The sequence below is a fragment of the Ailuropoda melanoleuca genome, chromosome 11 (genome assembly GCF_002007445.2).
Source record: "Ailuropoda melanoleuca isolate Jingjing chromosome 11, ASM200744v2, whole genome shotgun sequence".
In the NCBI taxonomy this organism is placed as follows: Eukaryota; Metazoa; Chordata; class Mammalia; order Carnivora; family Ursidae; genus Ailuropoda; species Ailuropoda melanoleuca.
The window spans coordinates 7493579-7517305 of NC_048228.1; the positions used below are offsets into that span (position 1 = coordinate 7493579).

General features: G+C 52.5%; 1 protein-coding gene and 1 long non-coding RNA gene across 2 annotated transcripts; both read left to right on the forward strand.

Moving 5' to 3' along the window:
• Nucleotides 1–1569: 1569 nt before the first annotated feature.
• PGD (phosphogluconate dehydrogenase) lies at nucleotides 1570–17783 on the forward strand. The gene is made up of 13 exons (XM_002927433.4): nucleotides 1570–1709; nucleotides 2339–2414; nucleotides 3218–3397; nucleotides 5381–5446; nucleotides 6587–6705; nucleotides 8748–8817; nucleotides 11006–11140; nucleotides 12897–13086; nucleotides 15935–16065; nucleotides 16255–16388; nucleotides 16791–16890; nucleotides 17031–17153; nucleotides 17252–17783. The coding sequence occupies exons 1-13, from the start codon at nucleotides 1702–1704 to the stop codon at nucleotides 17369–17371; spliced, it is 1452 nt and encodes a 483-aa protein (XP_002927479.1). The 5' UTR covers nucleotides 1570–1701; the 3' UTR covers nucleotides 17372–17783.
• Nucleotides 8824–10935, forward strand: LOC117804354. Its single transcript, XR_004628698.1, has 2 exons — nucleotides 8824–9019; nucleotides 9116–10935. It is a non-coding gene; the product is annotated as an uncharacterized LOC117804354 (long non-coding RNA).
• Nucleotides 17784–23727: the final 5944 nt, after the last annotated feature.

The following is a 23727-nucleotide window of genomic DNA, read 5'->3' on the forward strand; positions in this document are numbered from 1 at the left end:
ATAGTGGGACACAGGCTTACATGTAAGTTACTGTAGTATATCTGTTAAAACCTGTATTACAAGGTAACTTGTGCAACTGGTGTGATGGAACTAGCTTTGGCTTTGAATCGGGCACAACTGGGCCACTAACTAGCCGTTAAACAGCTGTGTGACTTTTGTTTCTGGCGAGCATTTACTATGTGCAAGGTGCATGTTAGATGATGTGAAGCATTTACAGAAAAAAAAAAATCCTAAAATGGACTGGAGGCGCCAATCCTGGTCCACCAGCATCTGCTGTGAGAGGCAGGCGGGTTCAGTGCTGATGAGAAGATGCCTGGAGCAACGCGGGGCGGGGGAGGGGTGTGCAAGGGGCTTCTGAGAGGGCTGTGGGGTCGCCTCTAGTGCCTCAGCTGTACGGGAAGTTCAGTGACGCCTCCATCACACCCCAACAAGTTCGTTCACCGCCCGCTCTGCGCCTGCTGCTTCTGCAAGCAGGGGCCGCACGTTCCCCGTGCAGGGTCTTGGGTGAGGAGCCACATTTCCTGGCACTCGTTACACCCACACGTCAGAACGAACCTAGGTCCCCGACGGGATTGACCCCACAGTGCGTCGCAGCGTTGGGAGGAAGGGGAGAGGGACACTCAGGCAAAGGGCGTCTGAGTGGCGGGACAGTGGAAAGCACAGCCCGGAGTGAGCTGCCACCCTTCCAACCGAGCACCGTGTCTTCCGCTCCCGGGTCCGGGTGGAGCCGCCCTCCCCGCCTCCGCCGCCGCTCCCGGATCTGCGCCCGACCCCCTTCGCTGTCCCAGCGCCTCCTGGTTCGCGTCCCCCGCCCCCTCCACCAGTGATCGCGAGGCGCCGAGCCGCCCGGGCAGCTACGCCTGCGCCCCGCACCCCCGGCGCCCTCTGCCTGTCCCCCTCTTCTGTCCCAGCGCCTTTCGGCTCGCGCCCCCCCCCTCCATTTGTGCCCACGCCTTACCCGGCCCCCATTGCCTGTCCCGGGAGCCCCCCACTCCGCCCCTGGGTCAGTCCCGGGCGTCCCCGCTCCGGCCCCGGCCCCCTCACCTGTCCCGGCGCCCCCAGCCCCGGGCCCTGTGTCTGTCCCGGCTCCCACCGTCTCTCCACTGGTGCCCGGGCCCCGCCCAGGCCCCTGTGCCTGTCCCGGGTGTCCCCTGCTCTCCTCCCGACCCCCCTCCTCTGTCCCAGTGCCTCTCGGCTAGCACCCCCAGCCTCACTATGTCCCGGGGACCCCCGGCCCCGCCCCCCTGTGCCTGTCCTGGGCGCCCCCCGTCCCTCCACTGGTGCCCGCGCCCTTCCCAGGACCCTGTGCCCGTCCCGGGTGCCCCCTTCTCCCTACCCGGCCTCCTCCACCTGTCCCAGGATCCCAACCCATCGCCCAGCCCCCCTGTGCTGGTCCCAGGCGCCCCCGAGCACCCCCCGCCTCGGCGTTGCCATCGATGTGCTCGGCACTCTTCTGAGCCGGCCCCCTCCGAGAGTGGGCGGGCCCGTTTGCCTCAGGTGGTCTAACAGGCGCTGGGGAGAGCCAATGGCGTAGCTGCGTAGCTCCGCCCCTTCCTTCCAATTGGTCAGCGCCGGAAGGCCGCGGCCAGGGCCTGGGGGCCCTTGAGGGAGCGGGACTCAGCCTCGGTAGCCGCGCCGCGCGCTCTCAGTTCTTCGGCTCCGTCTGCTCCTTCCCAGTCTGCCGCCGGGGCCGCCGCCGCCATGGCCCAGTGAGTGACGGCCTGCGGACCTCTGGGGAACTTTCCGAGGGCTGGCGCGGAGGGCGGAGCCACCCCTGGCGTCGCCTTGACCACGGGGGTCGCGCGAGCCCGGCCTCGTGGCGCCCGGAGCCCCGGACCTTCAGGGTCTCAGCCCCGTCGGGCCCAGGCCCTCTGCCCCTCGCGGCGCCGCCGGGCGGATCCCCGTTTCCAGAAAGGGCTCGGCGGGGAGGGGACCGGCATGGCTGAGGGAAGCCAGGGCCCGAGCCGGAGGGGAAGTGGTTGGACGGTCGGCGGCTGTGCCTGCAGGGGCTTCTCCCCAGTGTGGGAGACGAGGACACCCGCAATGAGTCATTACCGGGTAGACTGGAGCGCAGCAAAGATTGCGTGCCCTCCTCCGTGCAGGATTAGTTGATCTCAAGAGAACCTGAGGTCCTTTGAATTGGCAGAGTGTAGGGTGGCCTGTCAGTAGTGGCCTGGGAGGTGCATGCCTGGGTTCAGAGGTGAAAGGGAGTAGGGGGACAGAGGAAAAGGAAGGCAGATTATTCATAGCAAGAACTAGGACACTCTTGGGTCCCTGAGTTGGAATGGATTAGGTGGAACTGATACATTTTTCTTTGTTTCCTTTCCCGGTCTTCTAGAGCTGACATTGCACTGATTGGACTGGCTGTTATGGGCCAGAACTTAATTTTGAACATGAATGACCATGGCTTCGTGGTAAGTCAGGAGGACACACACTCCTCTTGTGGGTTCGTGGTGTGCATTGGAGCACCGCTGCTGATTTCCAAGATCCTATACAACTTTAACTTACTTCTTTGATATAGTCCCTGTTGCTGCTCATGAGGTTTTTGCAAAGGAAGGAGAAGCACCAGCTCAGGGGTGTGGGTGTGCGTGTGTGTGTGCGCGCACACAGCTCCACCGTTCTCTGAAGGACAGTCTTGCTGAATACATCTGACAGTTCTGTAAGGTTGCAGTCTGAATAAAGTTACCCAGATTTTTTTTTTTTTTAAGAATTTGTTTATTTGAGAGAAAGGGAGAGAGAAAGCACGAGCGGGGGAGGGGCAGAGGGAGAGGGAGAAGCAGACTCCCTGCTGAGCTCCATCCCAGGACCCCAGGATCATGACCTGAGCCGAAGGCAGACACTTAACTGACTGAGCCACCCAGGTGCCCCATCCTACCCATATCTTAAGGAGGAGGAATCCACACTGGGTTCGTAGAACTCTAACTTTATTGTCTAATGAGAACTGGGGTGAGTGAAAGTTTAAATAGCATAAACTCTGAGCTTGTTTCGATACAAAGAGTATGGGTGACAAAAGATAACAGTTCGCAGCAGCTGCTTCCTTGATTTGAGTGAGTTCCAATCAGCTAGTGACAGACTGCAGCCTGATTTGCCTCGGGCAGCTGGCCTTTGCTTATAGTCATTTCTCTGCATGGGAATGAGTAGAAGTTTCATTGTCACTTAATCCAGGGTCTGAAGTTCTATGTTCTGGATCTCCTAATCAGACCTTTTGTCCTTCTAGGTTTGTGCTTTCAATAGGACAGTCTCCAAAGTTGATGATTTCTTGGCCAATGAGGCAAAGGGAACTAAAGTGGTTGGTGCTCACTCCTTGGAAGAGATGGTCTCCAAGCTGAAGACCCCGCGGCGGATCATACTGCTCGTGAAGGCTGGTCAAGCTGTTGACGATTTCATTGACAGATTGGTGAGGCCAGCTCTGCTCCCAGCTGCTGCTGGTGGGGCAACTTTTCTCCTTCAGTCCCACAGCTATTTCACCAGTTTTTACTTAAGAGATTTTTTTTTTCTCTTCAATGTCTAGATGTGAACTGCTTAGTTCAGACAAAACAGTGCTTCAGTGTCTCAGTGTTGGTTAACTTGATTGGCACTAATTAAGTCCACTAATTATCCTCAGGTGGTAATAATGCCATATGTATGAATTTCTGGGACACCAAGAGACATTTCAATTAGAATTCATTAACAGTAGGAACAGAAGAGTAGTAACCTCGGTCTCTATCTTTGATATTCCAAAAAACTTACTGTTTGGGTGTGCATTATGCATGTTTAGTGCTATTCACTAATAAACTTAGTATCCAAACTTAGACGTAGATTTCATTTTTTCAGCGTTTGTATGAAGTAACAGTATGTAAATCGTTGTAAAATTTAATATTTATAAATGATGAGATCCCTTTAGGGAATCCTAGGAACTACACGCTGGGTGCTTATTTCTGAATGATTTGTTGGCTCTAGCAAGTATATCTTTTTTGGAAGAAAAAACATATGTGTATGGGCTGCAGTGGGCATGCTAGGGCAGGCAGGTGACCCAGGGCTGAGTGCCCCAGAGAGGGCCTTTGTTGCACTTCTGACCCCGAGCATTAGCTGAAGGGACAGTGCTTTGTGTAGGTGCTAATTCTGGCTCTTTAACACATCTTAGTCTGACCCCTCCTTTAGTCTTTCCCCCACGGCCGTAGGGCTAGGGGGTGGTGGGCTCACTCTGTCTTCCCCAAGCTGTCCTCTCACAGAAGGGCCGATGGCCACTCACCCACTGGGATGGCATGGGAGAGGAGGAGCCAATGACGACAGGTTCTTCCCCAGGGAATGTGCCTGGCAGGATTTGGTTGAAGCGCTGTTGCTGTGCGTGGTTTGTGGGGCACCTCTGGGGCCCCTTCCCTCAACACACCTCACTGACAGGCCGTCAGTGGAGATTAACTCACTGCCAGTGCCCTGCGACCTTGGGTGCTTTTCCCTCCAGCAAAACCCACAAAACCACACATAGCATATGGGTGAAGGGGAACGTGTGGAAATAACTTACGGAGATACTCAAAACCATTCTCAGGAATAGCTCCGGAAAAACCAAAGCATTAGCTGATGGGAAGAAATGTTTCGCTATGAGAATGTAGTGACAATACACAAAGGCAAGGGATGAACATTCCTTTTCTACGGGAGTCCTGTTAACAGTGGGGGTGAATCTGCTGGGAGAGGAATTTGTAACCAGTGTGCTACCATTAAGAAAAAATGACCTAGAAAGGAAGAACACTGTGATAAGGAAAGGACATACCAAGCTTTTTGTGTAGCGACATGCTAAGCTGGTCACGACAGAATGGACTGGAAGGTGGTAGCTTATTCTAAAGCATAAGAAAATATGAAGTCCCGTTCACCCGATCCTTGTGCAGGGAGACTGAATAATAACTAATAAAGTCAGCCTCGTGTGCACTGTAGGAAGATGTGCTTGTTCGCGGCCTGGTCTCCTGCCATCTCCAGACAGGGCTGATCACGTCACCGAGTCAGGTACCAAACCAGCTGATGGCTGCTTCTGGAGCCCTACTCCGCTCTGGTCAGATTTTATAGGAAATGATGGGATCCTTTAGAATGAGTCCCGTTCCCAGTGTTCGGGACTGTAAAGCAGCCAGTGGCACACAGTGGAAATACAAAATTTTTCAACTAGGTTTTGGTTGTCTTAAAATTTTAAAGAGAACGATCTTCGTTGTGGAGAGTTCTGACAGGGTAGCTAGCCCTAACCTGGCACATAAGGCTCCAGCTGCAGCCACAGGGAGGATTACTGAAAATTAAAACATGTGCTTTTAGATTGGATTTATCTGGGATACAGTCTTGTTTGTTTTAATTGGTCAAGATACATTCTATTTAGTCTTTCATTTCTTTGACCCACCTTAATGCTAGCGTCTGGTTACAGGTACCATTGTTGGACACTGGTGACATCATCATTGATGGAGGAAATTCTGAATACAGAGACACCACAGTAAGTATTCTTCAGTCTAAATTCTTCCCAGTTCTGAGAACATCTTAGAAAAAAGTATCAACACACATGATGAAAGAGGGGACTGTCCCTCTGCAGTGCTGATCCCGGGGCTTTGTGCGGACGCTGCTGTGCTCAGCCTCTGTTTCTGCTGAGACGTACCTGAGGTCTCCTAGGAAGGACTCCTGCTTAGATGCAGCAGGCTGGCGGTTCGTGCTTAGCCCTTCCCTCCTCCACCAGCAGCCCATGACACGTCAGTGCACAGCGTGGTTGAGAACCACGGCTTGACTGGCCTCGTGTGCTGGAAGGAGACCCTGGACCACCTCAAGTGCTGAGTGGCAGGAAGTCATACTCGTATGAAACCAACTCTTAAAAACCAAAAAACCTTCCCCAAATCCAGCAACTCTTCATGGAGTCTTATGGTACTAGATCCTCCAGGAAAACAAGGATGTATGTTTGGCTTTATTTATTATTTCCCTTTGGGGGAAGGGTAGCTATTTTAAACTTCCATAGATTTATTTTTTCTTTTATTAAGTAATCTCTGTACCCAACATGGGACTCAAACTCACAACCCCGAGATCAGGAGTCACATGCTTTACTGACTGAGCCAGCCAGGTTCCCAGGATGTTTTTTTTCCTAACTCCTAACTGAGAGGATTAAATTTCTTTTTAAAATTATTTATTTTTAGTATTTATTTATTTTTTTAAGTAGGCTCCACACCCAATATGGGGCTTGAAGTCAAGACCCTGAGATCAAAAGTTGCATGCTCTACCACTGAGCCAGCCAGGCGCCCCGGGATAAAGTTCCCTGAATGATCAGGTCATTCTTGGATCCTTGGGTCATTTCAAGTCCAGCGTGGGCTCTCCATACCTTATACCTCCTCTCATTCATTGGGAGAAACTGTTTTGTTTGTTTTTTATATTTTTGTTCTAAAGATTTTATTTATCTGACAGAGAGCAGCAGGGAGAGGCAGAGGGAGAAGCAGACTGTCCACTGAGCAGGGAGCCCGATGTGGGGCTCGACCCCAGGACCCTGGGATCACGACCTGAGCCGAAGGCAGACACTTAACTGACTGAGCCACCCAGGCGCCCCTGGGAGAAACTGTTTATGGAAGCATAATGAAATTATTTTTCTCTTGTGTAGAGACGATGTCGCAGCCTCAAGGCCAAGGGAATCTTGTTTGTGGGGAGCGGAGTCAGTGGTGGAGAGGAGGGGGCCCGGTATGGCCCCTCACTTATGCCAGGAGGGGACAAAGAAGCCTGGTGAGTATCAAAGGTGCCACCCCCATTTCAGCACAAGGGAGCCTGAGCTGTGGGGGGGGGGGGAGCCGTGGGCACTTCTGCCGCCCTGATCTCTGTGGTGCCTGAGCGGTGGAGATGCTGGAAATCGTTCTTTTATCCATACGTTTTGCTGCTTTGACATCATATATGTGTGTGTTCTCTTTTGCTTTTTGTTCTCTGTTATTCCCTCCAAGACTGATACTGGAAGTTCTGCACAGGCTTACAGAGTTCAGAGGCTTTAAGGAGGCTGTTCGAGTAAGGTCCTAGGCACTGTCTGGACTTAGAAGTCAAGTCTGCCTCTTTAAGTGGTGTAGAACCCTAAAATAACGGTTTATTTAATAATCGTCTGAGTAATGGAAAAATCTGACAGGGCCTGTTTCGTCCCTGGGAAAGTGAGGTGGGAGTTTTGTATCTGACTTGGGGAGAAAACAGGTTTTATACTGTTCACTGTGCTGTACATAAGAGGAAGTATTGGCCACGGCGGGGGGTGTCGGTGATGTAAGAGCAGGGGTGCATAACGCATAAGGGTGGGGGGCTGAGCGGGACAGAATCAATGAAAAGGTGCAAGGAATAGTCACAGTCGATGCGCAGACTGAGGGAAAGCTGCTGCTGAGACTGCAGAGGGAGCGGCCAGACGGAGGGGGGTGAGCAGAAGAGAGAGAAACAGAAAAGGAGGCATCCCTCAGAGGGACATGTGGAAAGGTACCATTCTTTTCTGAATGAGTTTGATTTCCAGATATGGTAGAATTATGTTATGTGTTAAAGTAAGGAGTGATCAAACCTAATTCCCAGAGGTGAAGGGTTTCCCGGGGAAGGTTATTCTTTAAATTACCTCTGATGAGTAAGTTTGGGGATTCTCTGCAGTACATGAAATGTAAAGATTTTATTTGTTTGTTTGTTTGTTTGTTTGTTTGAGAGAGGGAGAGAGAGAGTGAGCGCACGCATGTCAGCGGGGTGGGGGGAGAATCCCAGGCAGACTCCCCGTTGAGTGCAGAGCCCAACATCGGTCTTAATCTCACAACCCAGAGATCGCGACCTGAGCTGACATCAGGAGTCGGATGCTAACCCCCTGAGCCACCCAGGCGCCCCTGCAGTATGTGAAATCTAGAAGTAGATAGAGGCCTTCCCGCTTCTCAGAAGTTTACAAACGTTTATCTTGGGCGGACACGCAGACGATGCACATGAAACTATTTGACAAGGCAGAGGTGCTCCACTTGCTCACTGACCCATGTTCTCAGACTGTCTGGCAAACTGAAGCATATGTAAGACTCGCATATTGTTTGCTAAAAGTAACAGGAATGATGGTTAATACAGTGCTTAATATGGGGTCGCCTGGGTAGCTGAGTCGGTTAAGCATCCAGCTCTCGATTTCGGCTCAGGGGACGGTCTCAGCGTGGTGAGATCGAGCCCCAGCGGAAGTCGAGGTGGCGCCGTTAGCTGAAATGCTCAGTTTGAGTTCAGTGAAGTTCTAAAGCTTTCCGTGTAGCTGTCTTGGCTCTAACCCTGAGCGTTAACTTTGCAACCCCGGCAGTCCTGTGTCTTTACCACAAACTTTCCGCGAAGAAGCCTTTATTGGTCAGTAGTGAGGAGAACAGAAGCAGAAAGCCTCGTGGGGCAGTGTGGGGGGAAGCACAGCTGCTTTTTCTCTGGGAAATCTTGCTGAGTTCTGCGCATGCGGAATCATGCTGAGCCTGATAACACGATTGCAGACCGATGAAAGGCGTCTCCGCAGGAACTTCCCTGTTGCTTGCTGTTTGGAATCACAGCTCCTTTTATAGTGCAAAAGAAATTTCTCCTGGCTTTGATGCTCCCAGCTGGCCTTTCCGTCTTCTCTAACCAGATAGTCTGCAGCCTCTGAGGGCTTACCACGGGCACTTGGCACAGTCATTACTTTTTTGAAGGTGGGAGGACACTGGCACCTCCCATTTGAAAGAAAAAGATTGGTGGGGGGGGGGTCCTTGAGTATTTAATTGAGATCTCAGTCCCTCTTTTCAGCAGCTAAACTACACGGTTCCTTCCCACAGGCCCCACATCAAGACAATCTTCCAAGGCATCGCTGCGAAAGTAGGAACAGGGGAACCCTGCTGTGACTGGGCAAGTTCTGGCTCTTCTTTCAAGCCAGCTGGTAACACAGGCACAGACATGACAAAGTGCACAGAGCCAGGACCACCTTGGTGCCAACAGTTAGTTTTGTGACAAGCTTCTCAATCTTGAAGTCGCTAGCACAGCTGAGGCCTAAGATTCATGCCTGTTTTACGTGTCCTTGCGTCTTATCTGACTATTTCAGAGCCTTGAGGTTGGTATTAAAGACAGCCCTCCTCAATTCATGTAAGAGTTGGATTTCTTAAGAAGGCACAGCAAGGATGAGGTGAAGTGAGACTTGTTTTATTAGCAGTGTGACTTCATGAAAATGAAGAAAATGTCAGAATCAAAGGTGGGCTCTGACGGCCTACATGGAAGGAGGAGGACTGAATGGCTGGTGCTGTCCGATGTCCTGGCCACGGATGTGGAAAATCTCTTTCCTGTAGCTTGGGATGCAGGTATTCTGTGCTGGAACAGAGTACGCGACGCATGGCTTTTCGCCTTCACAAAACGGGAGGGAGGCCTGTACCCATTCCTGTAGGCCTCCCTTCCTGCATTTTGTGTTGCCGCTGAAACCAGTTTTATCCCGACTGCAGCCTCCGTCCAGGCCGTGGGTGGGAGAAGCACTAGGCTGAGAGACCTGACCTGTGACTCTGGCTCTCTGTTCGCTGTGGGACATTAGCGAGTCAGTCAGAAAAGTGTTCCTGTCCGTAGCATATGAGGGGTGGGCTGGATGGTCTCTGAGGTCTCTTTAGCTCCTAATCCCCTTTATTAGTTTTATTTTGTATGAGGGAGGTAAAAGATGGAAGAAGTCCTGAGGCGTACGAGGAGTGGGTGACGGCAGCTGTAGCCCCTGGTGCTGGTCCCTACATCTCAGCCAGTGGTTCCTGAGTCGGGCAAGTCTGCTTAGGGTGGAGAGAGGCTGGGCTGGATTTGGAGGGTTGAGGATTTTCTCATTAGTATGAAGGACTGGGAAGGGAACCTTCAGGCCTCGACAGTCGATTACTACAGTAAAAGGACAGCCACGGTCACTCCTCTGTAGACACACTTAGGACAGAATCACGAAGAAAAACCAGTACTGGCCCTGCTGTGTCTTGATCGAGTCGGGGGTTGATGTTCCATAGCCTCAAGGCTCACTCTCCGGATGTTGAGAAAACGGATATAGATACTAAAAGCAGGCGCTCCTTAGTTGGTTCTTGAAGTTACAGGAAGGATGGGGTGAATTAAGATGTTATTAGCCACGTTGCTAAGCAGCCAGAGAGGTGTCAGAATCAGAAAGGGGCAGGTCAGTGTGGAAACTCGGACGGCAGAAGTCTCTGATGTAAACTCCACCGTGTGGACCCCAGCGGTGACAGCAGAGACACTCAGGTCAAGCCGACCCCGGGTCCACGGCGCGGTGGACGCCTGTCATGGAGATGGATGTGGCTGAATGCAGAGCCCGCCGCCGCCGGATATTTGACCCCGTTACTCCCTTTGTTCTGATTCCTGGCCCACTAAGCGATTTTCAGAGGATTTGGTTTCCCGCGCGGCTCGTCTATAGGGACAGAATGTGCCGTCGGGACTAACACTTGTAACTACTAAAATCCATAGTTAAGTTTCTTACCCTAAATTCATAAACTGGCATTCTGACTGTAGACATCTTGCCGACTTTATTATAAATCCGTATCTTGTCAGCTGTGAGACGTTGGCAAGAACACATTTCTGGGCTTACCAGGTTGAGTGCCAGACCTGCGATCTCAGGTCATTTTACCCCTTGGTAGCCATTAGAAACAACTGCGACACATTTATATATTTTTTAACAGTGCCAGTGGTTTAGTTAGCCAACTTACCGTAACCCCCGGTGGCTAGGAGAGTGCTGACCTTGGGAAGAGGAGGCCTTTCACTTGAGGGCAGGGCTGGGAGCAAGGGGGCCTTCATAACGAGGGAGGGTGGGAAATGCAGGCTGACGAGCTGTGGGCGTGGAGGCTTGGAAAAACCTTGGGAGGAACGAATTCAGAGTGAGTTTGAAGGAACATTGGACGGGTTTGAAGCTTGTATTGAATTGTTACATAGTGATGCTTAATTTTAAAAATACTACAGATATTTGCTTCCTATTTGTTATTTTTTGTATGGGGAGGGAGCCTCGCCAAAGAATTTGATGTGGGTGTTTCTGGGGTGTTCCCTGCCTCTGAAGGCCCCCTGGTGCCCATCGCCCCGACAGGTGGGAGACGAAGGAGCGGGGCATTTCGTGAAGATGGTGCACAATGGGATCGAGTACGGGGACATGCAGCTCATCTGTGAGGCGTACCACCTGATGAGGGACGTGCTGGGCATGGGGCATGACGAGATGGCAAAGGTGAGTCCTGGGCCCTGCCTCCGGGCTGCAGCAGCCGACCCCTGCTCAGGTGAGAGGGGTTTGCCGGTGACAGTGAAGCCTTCCCCACCTCCTTCTTGTGGTCGTGCTGGTGGCAGGATGGACTCAGCCCCGGGGGCGCGGGCGGCTCAGCGGGTGAAGCGTCTGCCTTCGCTCAGGTGGCAATCTCAGGGCGCTGGGGTTGAGGCCCACGTCGGGCTCTCTGCTTAGGGGAGAGCCTCCTTCTTCCTCTCTCTCACTCTCACTCTCTCTCTTAAGTAAATAAATTTAAAAAAAAATAAAAAAGATGGACCCAGCCTGATTTAAGGGAAGCTGTCCCATAGGATAGCGAGCCACTGAGCCGGAAGTCCCCAGAGAATCTTGGCGGTGATCATTAACCACCATTTAGTGGCCTTTCCGGTGTCAGGCCTGTGTCCTTTTATGGTCATTACCTCGTTTGGTTCCCCCCATCGTCCTGTAGGGGAGGTGGCAAAGAAGCTTGCTTTCCTGGTCAGGTTGGGACTGGCTGTTTGACAGTTAATCAAAAGTTAGAGTGGGGGAAACAAACATTCCCCCTCAAGATTTTATTATGAACCCGGTGTTCAAACACACAGCAAAGTTGAAAGAACTTGGTAGTGAACATTTGTGTGCACGCCCCCCACATTCTCCTGCTAGCATTTTACTACCCGTGCTTTCTCAAATGTCTGTCCCTCCCTCCGTCAGCTGATCTTCTAAAAATACATTTCAAGGTAGACACCAGCACTCTTTTCTCTAAAGACTTCAGCATCGTTCCTAGGTAAACATTTTAACTGAAAACAGAGGAAGGCACATTCATCACCAGCCCAGACCTTTTCCTCGAAGTTTGGCTCTGCTGGCCGTCATCGTCAACGTCTTTCTCATCATCTAGAATTTCCACTTCCGGTGACTTTGAGTGGAACATGATTTAGGGACGCTTGTTTGCAAGGTGCACACTGCAGAATCCTTCCTGATATTTGACAGTTTTTCCTCCTTATTTTTTTGTTTTAAAGTTTATTATTTTTTTTAGTAATCTCTACACCCAGTGTGGGGCTTGAACTCACAACCCCGAGATCAAGAGCTGTACCCCCCACTGACGGAGCCCCCGGGCGCCCCTCCTCCTAACTTTCAAACGTGTCATCCCCACTTCATTTCACTGACTTGCCTTTACTCTTCTTTCCAAAACAGTTTAACTTCATTTTCATAGAAACAGTGCTTTTCTTTTTGTGTGTTCAAATGTAATTGATTTACTTAAAACGTAACGTATTTATATATATAAGTGCTGTTCTGTATGCCAGGAACTGTTCTAAATGTTGGGGATATGATAGTGAAAAAACCAAAGTCCCTGCCCGCACGGAGCTGGGAAGACATGATAGTAATTCCACAGACAACGTAAAACTAGTTGGCAGTGACTGTTAAAAAGAAGAGGAAACGGGGGTAAGGGGTAGGTCAGGTGAGCAGGGAAGGCCTCCGAGGAGGCGATGGTGTGAGTCTCTGAGGGGAGAACCGTGCTGGTCATCAGTCAGCATAACCAGGCTCAAATCAAATAAAACCGACTCGTGGTGAGCAGAAAACGCAACTCGGGGGAGCTGGGTTCAGACACGTGCTCAGACCCGTTAGCCTCGAGGGCGGAGCAAATCGTGAGCACCGGTCAATATTCGCAGAGGAAAGCAGTGAGCCAGGTCAGGGGGCTTCCGCGTGGCCCCGGTTCCTCTCACACTGTTCCTCTCACGTCCTGCACTAGGTGTTTGAGGAGTGGAACAAGACAGAGCTCGACTCATTCCTCATTGAAATCACGGCCAATATTCTCAAGTTCCAAGACAGCGACGGCAAGCACCTGCTGCCGAAGATCCGGGACAGTGCGGGGCAGAAGGGCACAGGGAAGTGGACCGCCATCTCAGCCCTGGAGTACGGCGTCCCCGTCACCCTCATCGGTAACGTGCGGCCTCCAGCCGAAGCCCCTCGTCTCACTGTTCTGCTCTTGCTGTCCTTCCGGGGGTTGGTGTAGGCCGGCCGCTAGGACCGGGCCTTTGGGAGAACATGTGCAGCCTTCGCCAGCGCTCGGTGCCTTCTGCTCCTCGGCGTGAGAGGCTGGCGCTCTCGAATCTCTTCCTGATAAGCTTCTCCCGGTCAGCGGGCTTTGAGATGCATTTGGGAGCTCCTGGCTTTCTCATCCAGTTCGGCCTTTGGGATAGCTGTGGTCTCAGGATTGAACTGTGGTCAGTGACCTCCATGACTTCCTAATGGGGAAGGTCACGGTAACGGAATTTTTCATACCAGAGTTCACCAAATGACAGAAGCTCATGTCCTCAGCATTAATTGTTAATATTTTGATTAGGTTCCTCCCCAATATTTTATTTATTTATTATTTTATTTAAAGGTTATTTATTTATTTTTAAGTAATCTCTACACCCAACATGGGGCTTGAACTCATGACCCTGAGGTCAAAGTCACATGCTCTTCCTACTGAGCCAGCCAGGCGCCCTTCCCCCAGATATTTTAAAAATAAAATATTACCTATACATTTCAGGTCCTTTAATATTCTCTTCCTTCTTTCCTTTCCCCCCCCCTTTTTTAAAAAAGATTTTATTTATTTATTTGACAGACAGCCAGCGAGAGAGGGAACACAAGCAGGGGGAGTAGGAGAGGGAGAAGCAGGCCTCCCAGCGGAGCAGGGACCCGATGCGGGGCTCGATCCCAGGACCCTGGGATCACTCCCTGAGCTGAAGGCAGACGCTTAACGACTGAGCCACCCAGGCGCCCCTCCTTCCCCTTTGTTTAGAAGAAAGCCACTATCCTGACCATTGGTGTGTGTCCTTTTCACACATGTTGTTTCTTTTAGAGGAGTGAGCTAAGCAGTAAACTCAAGAAGACATGGGGCAAAGGAAATCCTAGAAAGTAGAAATAAACAGAGAACAAATAATAAGAGGATTTATAAAACCACGAGTTGGTCCTTTAAGAATAAAATAGGTACACTTCTGGCAAGATTGAAAGCAGTGAAACAAGGTGCCTCGCGTGCTGAGTGAAAGGCTCATCTTTGCTCCTGGCAGAACGGCTCCCCCGCCAATAAAACAGAGGATTTCCTGTCTGCTTGTCCGGTTACAGCTGCTTTCTCTCCCTGGTGCCCTCCCTCCTTCCCTTGTGCTATGCGGTAGGGCTCCCTGCGGCCAGGGCCAGGGTGCCAGGCGCCGTAAGGAGACGCGTGTGCTGAGGCAGCTCTGGGCAGAGGGCAGCCGCTCCTGAGCCGAGTGCCGCCCGGGGCAGGGGACCGAGGGCACGACAGCTGGCAGTAGTCTCTCCGCTGACTGCTCTGTGAGAGTACGGTAGGTTCGTGTGAGGGGCTCCGCACCCCTTCCCCCAGGGAAGGCAGGCCAGGCTTCATCCCCGGGTGGGCGCCCTTCGTGTTTGTTGAACTCATGGGGAAGCAAGTCTTCGAGCTGACCCTTGGGTAACGGGGGAGGGTTGCGCCACCCTGGCCTCCTTGCAGCAGCTGTGTGACACCGACGCTTCCGGCCCCGGCGCCCAGTCATCGTGAGTGTGCACGGCTGGGGGGGTGCTGCCCGAGGACAGCGATGGCGGCTCGTGGGCTCCGAGTTTGGGCAGTGCTGTCAAGTGGATGGCTGGTCCCCATTCCTCGAAACCAAAGTCTGGAGGTTTTATTTCATTTTGTTTGCAGGGGAAGGACTAGTTAGAGTAATTTACTCTAATTCTATAAATTACCGGTTGAGCAGGTCACCTTTTCTAAAGGCTAATTTTTGAAGATGTTAAGTGTCTTGACATTAAAATACTGTATTGAAATGTTTACTCAAATGAAACAAAATTGTGGTGATTGTTGACGTACTGGAAACTAAACTTTAATAATTAGAAAATGGAGCTTTTGGGGCGCCTGGGTGGCTCAGTCGGTTAAGCATCTGCCTTCGGCTCAGGTCATGATCCTGGGGTCCTGGGATCAAGCCCCGCGTCAGGCTCCCTGCTCGGCGGAGAGCCTGCTTCTCCCTCTACCTCCACCCTTCTTCCTGCTCATGCTCTCTCTCTTTTTCTGTCAAAAATAAATAAAATCTTAAAAAAAAATGGAGTTTTTGAGGGGCGAGTCTGTTATTTTTCAACTTACTGCTGTTTCAGACAACCCCATGTCAAGGCAGGGCCACCGCAGTTGAGCATCTGGCCGAATTCCAAGGCTGCCTGTTACTAACTAGTTTTCAAGGGGTAGTGAGTGCTTCTCAAGAAGAGTCTTTGGTGAGCATTCAAAAATTCAAAGTCCTGTCAAGTGAAATTCTAATTTTACGTGTGGACCAACAGAGTAATTCTGAATAATAGTGGTTTTGCTTCCTTGTTTTTTCCCCAGAACTCCTCCCTTTTATTATTTTTTTTAAAGATTTTATTTTTAAGTGATCTCCATACCCGGCGTGGGACTCGAACTTACAGCCCCGAGATGATGAGTCACAGGAGCCACGACCGAGCCTGCCAGGCTCTCAGAACTCCCCTTTTGAATTTCATGTTGGTCTTTGGGATTGATATCTATCTTTATGTTGGAAGATTGACTTGTTTGGAGTTTTAGTTACCAAATTAACTGTCTAGAGCTTTTTGTAAGTTCAAAACTTTTTAGAAGTTTAAAAGTTCTTTCTGAGCCAGGTTAAATTTTGTGGCCTAACGTCGATACTTCCAGCTCTTTGTACAATTGGAAATCCCGCTCTTTTTCTAATTTTCCTCATCCTCTCTGGCTTACGTATACTCTTTTCTCTCCGGTGTTATGAGTGACCTTTGATCCCCTCCCCTACGCAGGAGAAGCAGTGTTTGCTCGATGCTTATCGTCTCTGAAGGATGAGAGGATTCAAGCTAGCAAAAAGCTGAAGGGTCCCCAAAAGATTCAGTTTGAGGGCGATAAGAAAGCATTCCTGGAGGATATTCGGAAGGTGGGGCCCAGTCCGTTCCGCAGTGGTCGTGGGTGCTTCGGGTGGCAGTGGGGGTGGGAGGGCGCGGGGGGCCCAGGTGGGGGTGGCAGAGTCCTGCCCTGTCCTGGTACCGCTGTCCACGCTGGGACCCGCACTGCCGGCGGGGAGGACGTGGCTAACTCCAGCTCCGGGGTGTCCGTCCTGCTTCAGGCCCTCTATGCTTCCAAGATCGTCTCGTATGCGCAAGGCTTTATGCTGCTGAGACAGGCGGCCACGGAACTTGGCTGGACCCTCAACTATGGCGGCGTCGCCCTGATGTGGAGAGGGGGCTGCATCATCAGGAGGTGAGTGCGGCCACACGCCACGCCACCGTGCTGAGAGCGGTGGTCTCTGCGTCTGTGTGGACGGTTGCCCTGGGACTGGCGCCGTGAGTCCCCTCAACTGGCGACAGGACAGGTGTAGGTGGTCACGTCCCACTTTTCTCCTGTATGTCAGCTGTTCTGACTAGATTGTCTACACTACACCCTTTAAAGTAGCTCCGTGAGAACCGTCGCGCCCTCTGGCCTTGCGTCTTGGGACCCTGGCTCCCTGTTTTCACTGAGCGAACAGCTGGCTCTGAGGGGTGAGGAGTAACTTGGTGTGTCGCTAGGGTGTGTGTCCGTTTCCGGCTTGTCCCCCGGCTTTCTGCCGGGCATTCAGCGTGCGGAGGTTAAGATTCATGATTTCTTCCCTCTTGATCATTTCAGCGTGTTCCTAGGAAAGATAAAGGACGCATTTGATCGGAACCCACAACTTCAGAATCTGCTACTCGACGATTTCTTTAAGTCAGCTGTCGAAGACTGCCAGGTAGGCCGCGCAGAGCTGGGCGCTGGGAATTTTGTTTTTTCACTTTCCAGCCTCGGTGCACATGGAATTCTGTCACTTAGAAAGGAAGCGGCTCTCGTCTCCGTGGGCTGACCCCTCGTCTTTGGCTTGTTTTGGCTCAGGGCTCATGGCGGCGGGCAGTGAGCACCGGGGTCCAGGCGGGCATCCCCATGCCCTGCTTCACCACGGCCCTTTCCTTCTATGACGGATACAGACACGAGATGCTCCCGGCCAACCTCATCCAGGTGAGCTTTCCGAGCAGGTGGTGAACGGTAACCTGGCCGGTGCCTCACAGCAGCCTGTCCACGCGTTATTCCAACCAACCCGACTTCTCGTTTTCCAGGCTCAGCGGGATTACTTCGGGGCTCACACTTACGAACTCTTAGCCAAACCCGGACAGTTCATCCACACTAACTGGACGGGCCATGGTGGCAGCGTGTCGTCCTCTTCCTACAATGCCTGATCAGACCGGTCCCCCGCCACGATCCCCCGGACTGGGACATTCCACTGGCCGCACGACACTGCTTACACAGCCCTCCGCCCTCCTCTCTGCTCAGACCTCAGAAGATAAAGTCCCAAAAGAGATCCTGAAAGTCACCATGCGCGCACGTGTGAAGGAGCTCTGCAAGGAGCACTGTGCCCTCTGCCCTAGCCTCCCGGGGCCGAGCAGGAGGCGAGCATGTGCGCGCTCGCGTGAATCAGCTCCGGGAAGCCGTTTTCCACGCGTCCCTGTGCTGAGGGAGGCGGGGCGGTTCCCCTGCTAGAGGCACCCGCAGATGGGAAGGGTTTCTGTGGGACTTGCTCAAACTGGAACCTTTGTATCACGTCGTAGATTCCCCATTTTCCTCTACTTAATAAAAGGTACTTTTGATGTCTGCTTCTTCTCTAGACTCTTCTGTATTCTCCCCTCGGCCACACTGAGCCATTCTCGCCACTGGCAGAAAGGTCTGCGGCCCGTTTCGTCACGTGGGAGCCTGTTCCCTTCTAGCCTTGTTCACTTTTTCCTCTCCATTAAAAAAACAACAGGGGCGCCTGGGTGGCACAGCGGTTAAGCGTCTGCCTTCGGCTCAGGGAGTGATCCCTGCGTTGTGGGATCGAGCCCCACATCAGGCTCCTCTGCTATGAGCCTGCTTCTTCCTCTCCCACTCCCCCTGCTTGTGTTCCCTCTCTCGCTGGCTGTCTCTATCTCTGTCAAATAAATAAATAAAATCTTTAAAAAAACAAAACAAAACAACAAAAACCCCACTCCAGAACAATACAGGAAACACCCGAGTTAGGATCCTGATGAACTGTGCCGGGAAGGATGAGGAGGCGACACAGGGACCCGACTGTTTTCTCAGGTTGGGTGCTGGGTCCATGGATGTTCACCGATAGTCTTCGTGCCTTTTGTGTGCCACACTTCGTACGAAATGTTTTAGGGAGCTACATTTCAGTGATATGGGGGGCTCTGTGCCCTGCCTCATTCCCCCTCCTGGGCCCGCCTCTTTCTGTTTGTCCCTAAGCCCGGCGCAGGGGTGTGGGGTGGGAACGTTAGCAACCTAAGCCTACTCCTTGAATCCGGCCTTTTCACTCTATCTTGTTTACTTAGAAGTCAAGTCCTGCTAGCATACTTATTGATAGTGTTATATGGCCTGGCGCCAGTGTAATTGTTGTATTCCAGCAGCTTAACTCCAGAAGATTTCTCTGGAATGCTTACAAAGTCCTGCGAGTATCCTAGAATAGAGCAAAGGGCTTCCTTGTTTTGACAGCTGGTGTGTAATCTGACCTCTGACCTCTTTCAGGAAAGTGCAGGGGCTTGCAGAGCTGACATGGGAGGCAATCCTTTTCATTAAATGTTTAGCTTTTGAAGCTCTCAACCTGGTTGTGAGTACTTAGCTGGACGTGGCTCTAGCACCCCTCCCCGCCCCCACCTTCAAGTAGAGGTGCTGAGTCACTGCTCAAGACAGCATTTTGTTTTTCTTTTAAAGATTTTATTTGTCAGAGAGAGGGAAAGAGAGAGAGCACAAGCAGGGGGAGCGGCAGGCAGAGGGAGAAGCAGGCTCCTCCCTGAGCAGGGAGCCCGACTTGGGACTCGATCCCAGGACCCTGGGATCATGACCTGAGCCAAAGGCAGACGCTTAACAACTGAGCTACCCAGGCGCCCCGACAAGGTTTTTTTTTTTTAAGGGATGTGAACCCCTCGATGCAGCTTTCCTCCCAGGTGATCTCTGACCACTCGCTCTGAGGCAGACAGGTGCTGCTAGGATGGAGAGCGCGTTCCTCCGAAGAGACACGAAGTGCGAAGTGCGGGGTGGGAGGCTAAGCGTCAAAAGCGTGAATGTAAAGCTGGACCGTCCGGAAGAGTGTCTGAAATCCTACCGATCACGTGCAATAGAACTAGGCCCTGCTCAGCATCCAGAAGCTATGAAGCCTCAGATCAGACCCCCGCCCCCACTAGCTGTAGGGCTTTCGGCAAATTATTTACCATCCCTGCTCCCAGTTTTCTCATTTGTAAGATGGGATAATAGTACCTGTCTCCTCAAGGCTGTTTGGCGGATTTGTGGAGTGAAGAACAGGCCAGGGCCTGGCAGGTAATAAGCATCTCTCTGTGGCGTTATTGCCACTGCAGGCTGTACCTGCCCCTGAAGCAGCGGGATTTCTGCGGGTCAGACACCAGTTTACGTCTCAGCGCCCAGCGGTGAGTTCGCTCTGCAAGCCCGTCTTCAGGACGGTTCTGGTGGCGTCCTCCGTGTGCTGCACGGCAGGGCGTGGAGGTTGGGACAAACGCCTTCCAGGGGGCGGTGGAGGCCGGTGGAGCTTCTCAAACTACACAAGCCCCCAGCGCAGGGGGTGGGTCTTGAGGAAAAGGGCAGGTTCGGATTCAGCAGGACGGGGTGCGGCCCGCGCTGTGCGTTTCTTTTTTTTTTTTTTTTTTAATATTTTATTTATTTATTTGACAGAGACAGACAGCCAGCGAGAGAGGGAACACAAGCAGGGGGAGTGGGAGAGGAAGAAGCAGGCCCACAGCAGAGGAGCCTGACGTGGGGCTCGATCCCATAATGCCGGGATGACGCCCTGAGCCGAAGGCAGACACTTAACCGCTGTGCCACCCAGGCGCCCCTAAGCTGTGCGTATCTAACTGGCTCCCAGGCGATGCCACGCGGGCCGCGGGCCACGGACCAGACAGAAGACCCGAGCGCATGGGCGGACTCGGCAGCAGCGCCCAAGCCCTCCACCTGCCATCTCTTCATCTGCGCAGCGGGGCTGACAACGACTTCCCAGTTACCGGGGTGATGAGTGAGACCACGCAGGTAGTTGGCACAGCACCCGGCACACAGCGAGGTCACAATAAGAGGAAGCTGTTTGTCCTGTTAAGGAAAGTGACAGTCCTTTGCCGAGGCCCTTGCTGGGGAGACTGTTTTTACTAGAGAAGCGCTCGTGCTGTTTGAATTTTACATCCTGGGACGGACCTGAAAAACAGATCAGTGAAACCTCGGTTCGCCCCATAAGGGCAGCCCCGCCATGACCTCACCGTTGCTCCGCACGTCGCTGCCCCTCTGTGCCCGTGTACTTTCTCGTCTGCGCGGAAAGGGCGGTGAGACTCCCTCACAGAGCTGTTCTGAGGACGACATCAGTGCCCGCCCCACAGGGACCGCTCTGCAGAGTTGGCCATCGCTTACCAGCTCCTGTGCCAGGTGGCGGGCCAGCAGCTCTGAACGTGCTGGAGGTGAGCGCACAGGGGTTCTGGCGGGTGCGGGGACAGACTGGTGGCTACTCCAGGAAAGGGCCTCTCCGGGCAGAAATCCTCGGCCTACTAATGGCTTCAGCCACAGCTCCTGCTTCATTTGGGACCGAGAGGTTGGTGATAAAGACCGATGCATCAGACATGGGAGCAGACAGGATTTCTCAGCAAGGGGACTTCAGGCAGGGGACTGACAGGTGTTACACACTCACCGACGCCGACGTGGAGCCCCTCCTTTCAGGGAGGCAGAGGGGCTTCAGGACAGGTGTCCTTCTCTTAGCACGTATGTTAGTATATACATAATACGTCCACAGTCTAGTAACGCTGCACGTTGCTCCAGTTACCGCTGAGCGGCGTGTAAGAAACCGCCCTAAACGCAGGTAATAACCATCTTTAGCCTAATTCTGTGGCTTGGGAGCTGGAAGCGCACAGGGGCGTAGCTTGTCTCTGTTCTACAGTATCTGGACCTCAGCAAAGGCTTGAAAGCTCGGGACCACTCCGTGGCTGCGGTCACTCGGAGGGGGTCTGTCCTCTTCATTCATCTGGTGGTCCATGCTGGCTGCGGGGACCTCAGCTAGGGCTGAGATGTGGCCTCGCCATGTGGCCTCGGGCTGCCTCATGGCATGGCAGCCTCAGGTGCGGCGACCTTCTGCCCCGGGGGCTCGGCTCCCAAGCTGAGTGTTCCAGGTAACAAAGCAGGCACGACGCTGCCTTTGAAGACCTAACCGTGGGCGCCGTACAGCGTTATTTCAGCCACTTTATATCAGTTACAAGCAAGTCATAAGCACCCCAAATTCAATGGGTGGAGGACGAGACCCTACCCCTCGATGGCAGCGTGGGCCACGTTCTAGAGGAGCACGTGGGTCAGGAGATATTGGCTCGAGTTTTTGAGCCGGTATCTGTCACCTCTGCTTCCCTGGAAAAAGACAATTTGTGACATGGAGGTGTCAGGACCTCTGGCCCTATTTGGGCGTTTTCCTGAGTGTCTCCTACTGTATAAATGGCACATACAGGAGGAGAAGAATAACTGTGTGCCAGGCTCCGTTTGAAGCGAACTCCTTCAGTACCACACCCTCTGAAGCAGGCGCTGTCATTCCGCCCAGGGTACAAACGAAGACACGGATGGTCTGGTGACCCCTGACGCGCTGTAACCAGAACACGGCAGCCAGGGCCCTTGCGCTGGACCCCTGCACCGCCTTCCTGCTCGTGTGCACAATCCACGCCTCTGTTCGGCCACCACCATGCTTCCTGAGCACCTGCTACGTGCCAAGCGCCGGGCCAGGGACAGCGTGTCCATGGGGAGGGCAGATGGGAAGTCCTGACCTCGGGAGCTGACAGAATCCACACGACAGCCAACGGAGATTGATTGTTTAGAATCAGCATTTTACAGGGCAATTTTAGAGGAAAAAAATGATGACTGTTATTGAAGTTTAAGTCATGGCCCCCTTTTTAATGCAGCTGAAAAGGATCCAGGAAGCCCGCAAATATCCCCATTTTACCTACGCCGAGGGCGTGCGCTCGGAAGCCAGGCTGCGGCAAATCCGATCTAGGCTCCACCACTTCCCAGCACGTTAATCTCTGTGCTCTGGGACCAAGTTCTCTCACCTCTGTGACCTTGTTCCCTCACATATCAAATGGGGTACCAGTACCTACTTGTGAGGGCAGCTGAGAGATGAAACAGGTGTCTAGAACAGCCCAGGAGCTAGTAACCCCCAGGGAAGGTAGGATCACCGCCGGCTGGGCCGGTCTTATTTCACAACGTGGCACAACGCTGACATCTAGTGGCCAGTGGGCATGGCTGGTTCCTCACCGGGGAAAATCCCTCCCTCCAAACAGATCCATTCTCGGTGACGAAATACCTCAGCTCTGGATCTTCCTCTATCAGACTCTGAAGTCTGTGGGTATTCTGCAGACCACTAGAATAACTAGAATAAAGCAATTGCTTTATTTGTACATATATATGTGTATATAATTTTTTTTTAGAGAGGGCAGGGTGGCAGAGGGGGAGGGAGTGAGAGAATCCCAAGCAGACTCCTCACACAGTGCGCAGCCCGATGTGGGTCTCAGTCTCAGGATCCTGAGATCAGGACCTGAGCCAAAATCAAGAGTCAGATGCCTAATCGACTGAGCCACCCAGGCGCCCTGGGAAGCAACTGCTTTAAAATGAGATAACATGCAAGGTACAAAGCATAGAAACTGCCCAGGAGATAACTGTGACTATTTTTGAGCACTTAGGTGCAATTTCGGCCTCACAACCACTCTCTGATGTTAGTACTAGGGCCCCCACTTTGTAAATGCAGGAACTGGGGCTTGGAGAGGTTCTGTGGCTTGCCCTGGGTCCCAAAGCTCATGATAGGGGCTGGGCCCCTACGGCTGGAGCTCTCCACCTGCTCCCAGCCCACTCCATGCCTGCTGGCCCCCTTCTTTCCTGCTGGAGACCAGAGAGTGGCAGCGTGAGGGGCAGGGCCGTACCGATGGGCAGAACTGGGCCTGCCAAGGCACAGGCTGCAGATCAGCGACATACTGTGAGAGGCCTGTCCTGCATGGCACTGGGGACCATCCCAGGGGACGGGACACCGGGACTCTCTCAGGGAGCAGTGGGGAGAAGAGGCCAGAGACACCTGTCATCTCAGACGCAATAGAAATCGATCAGAAGGCCGATTCCTCCAAAAAGAGTTTCTCTGGGTTTCGGCCTTCGGCACACTTGTGGGGCTTGGGGGCACTTCCGTGGAAGAGGAAGACCAAGAGTGGCTTGTGGGCTTCCCTTTAATTGTAAAAGACACACACACATTAGTTAAGAAATGCAGAATACAGGGGCGCCTGGGTGGCTCAGTCGTTAAGCGTCTGCCTTTGGCTCAGGGCATGATCCCAGCGTTCTGGGATCGAGCCCCACATCAGGCTCCTCCTCTGGGAGCCTGCTTCTTCCTCTCCCACTCCCCCTGCTTGTGTTCCCTCTCTCTCTGGCTGTCTCTCTCTGTCAAATAAATAAATAAAATCTTAAAAAAAAAATGCAGAATACAGGAATATATTAAGTGAAAATCTGAGTGTCTTTATTGCCTTCTCGTCAACTCACTGCTTAGAAGTTAACTGTATTTGTC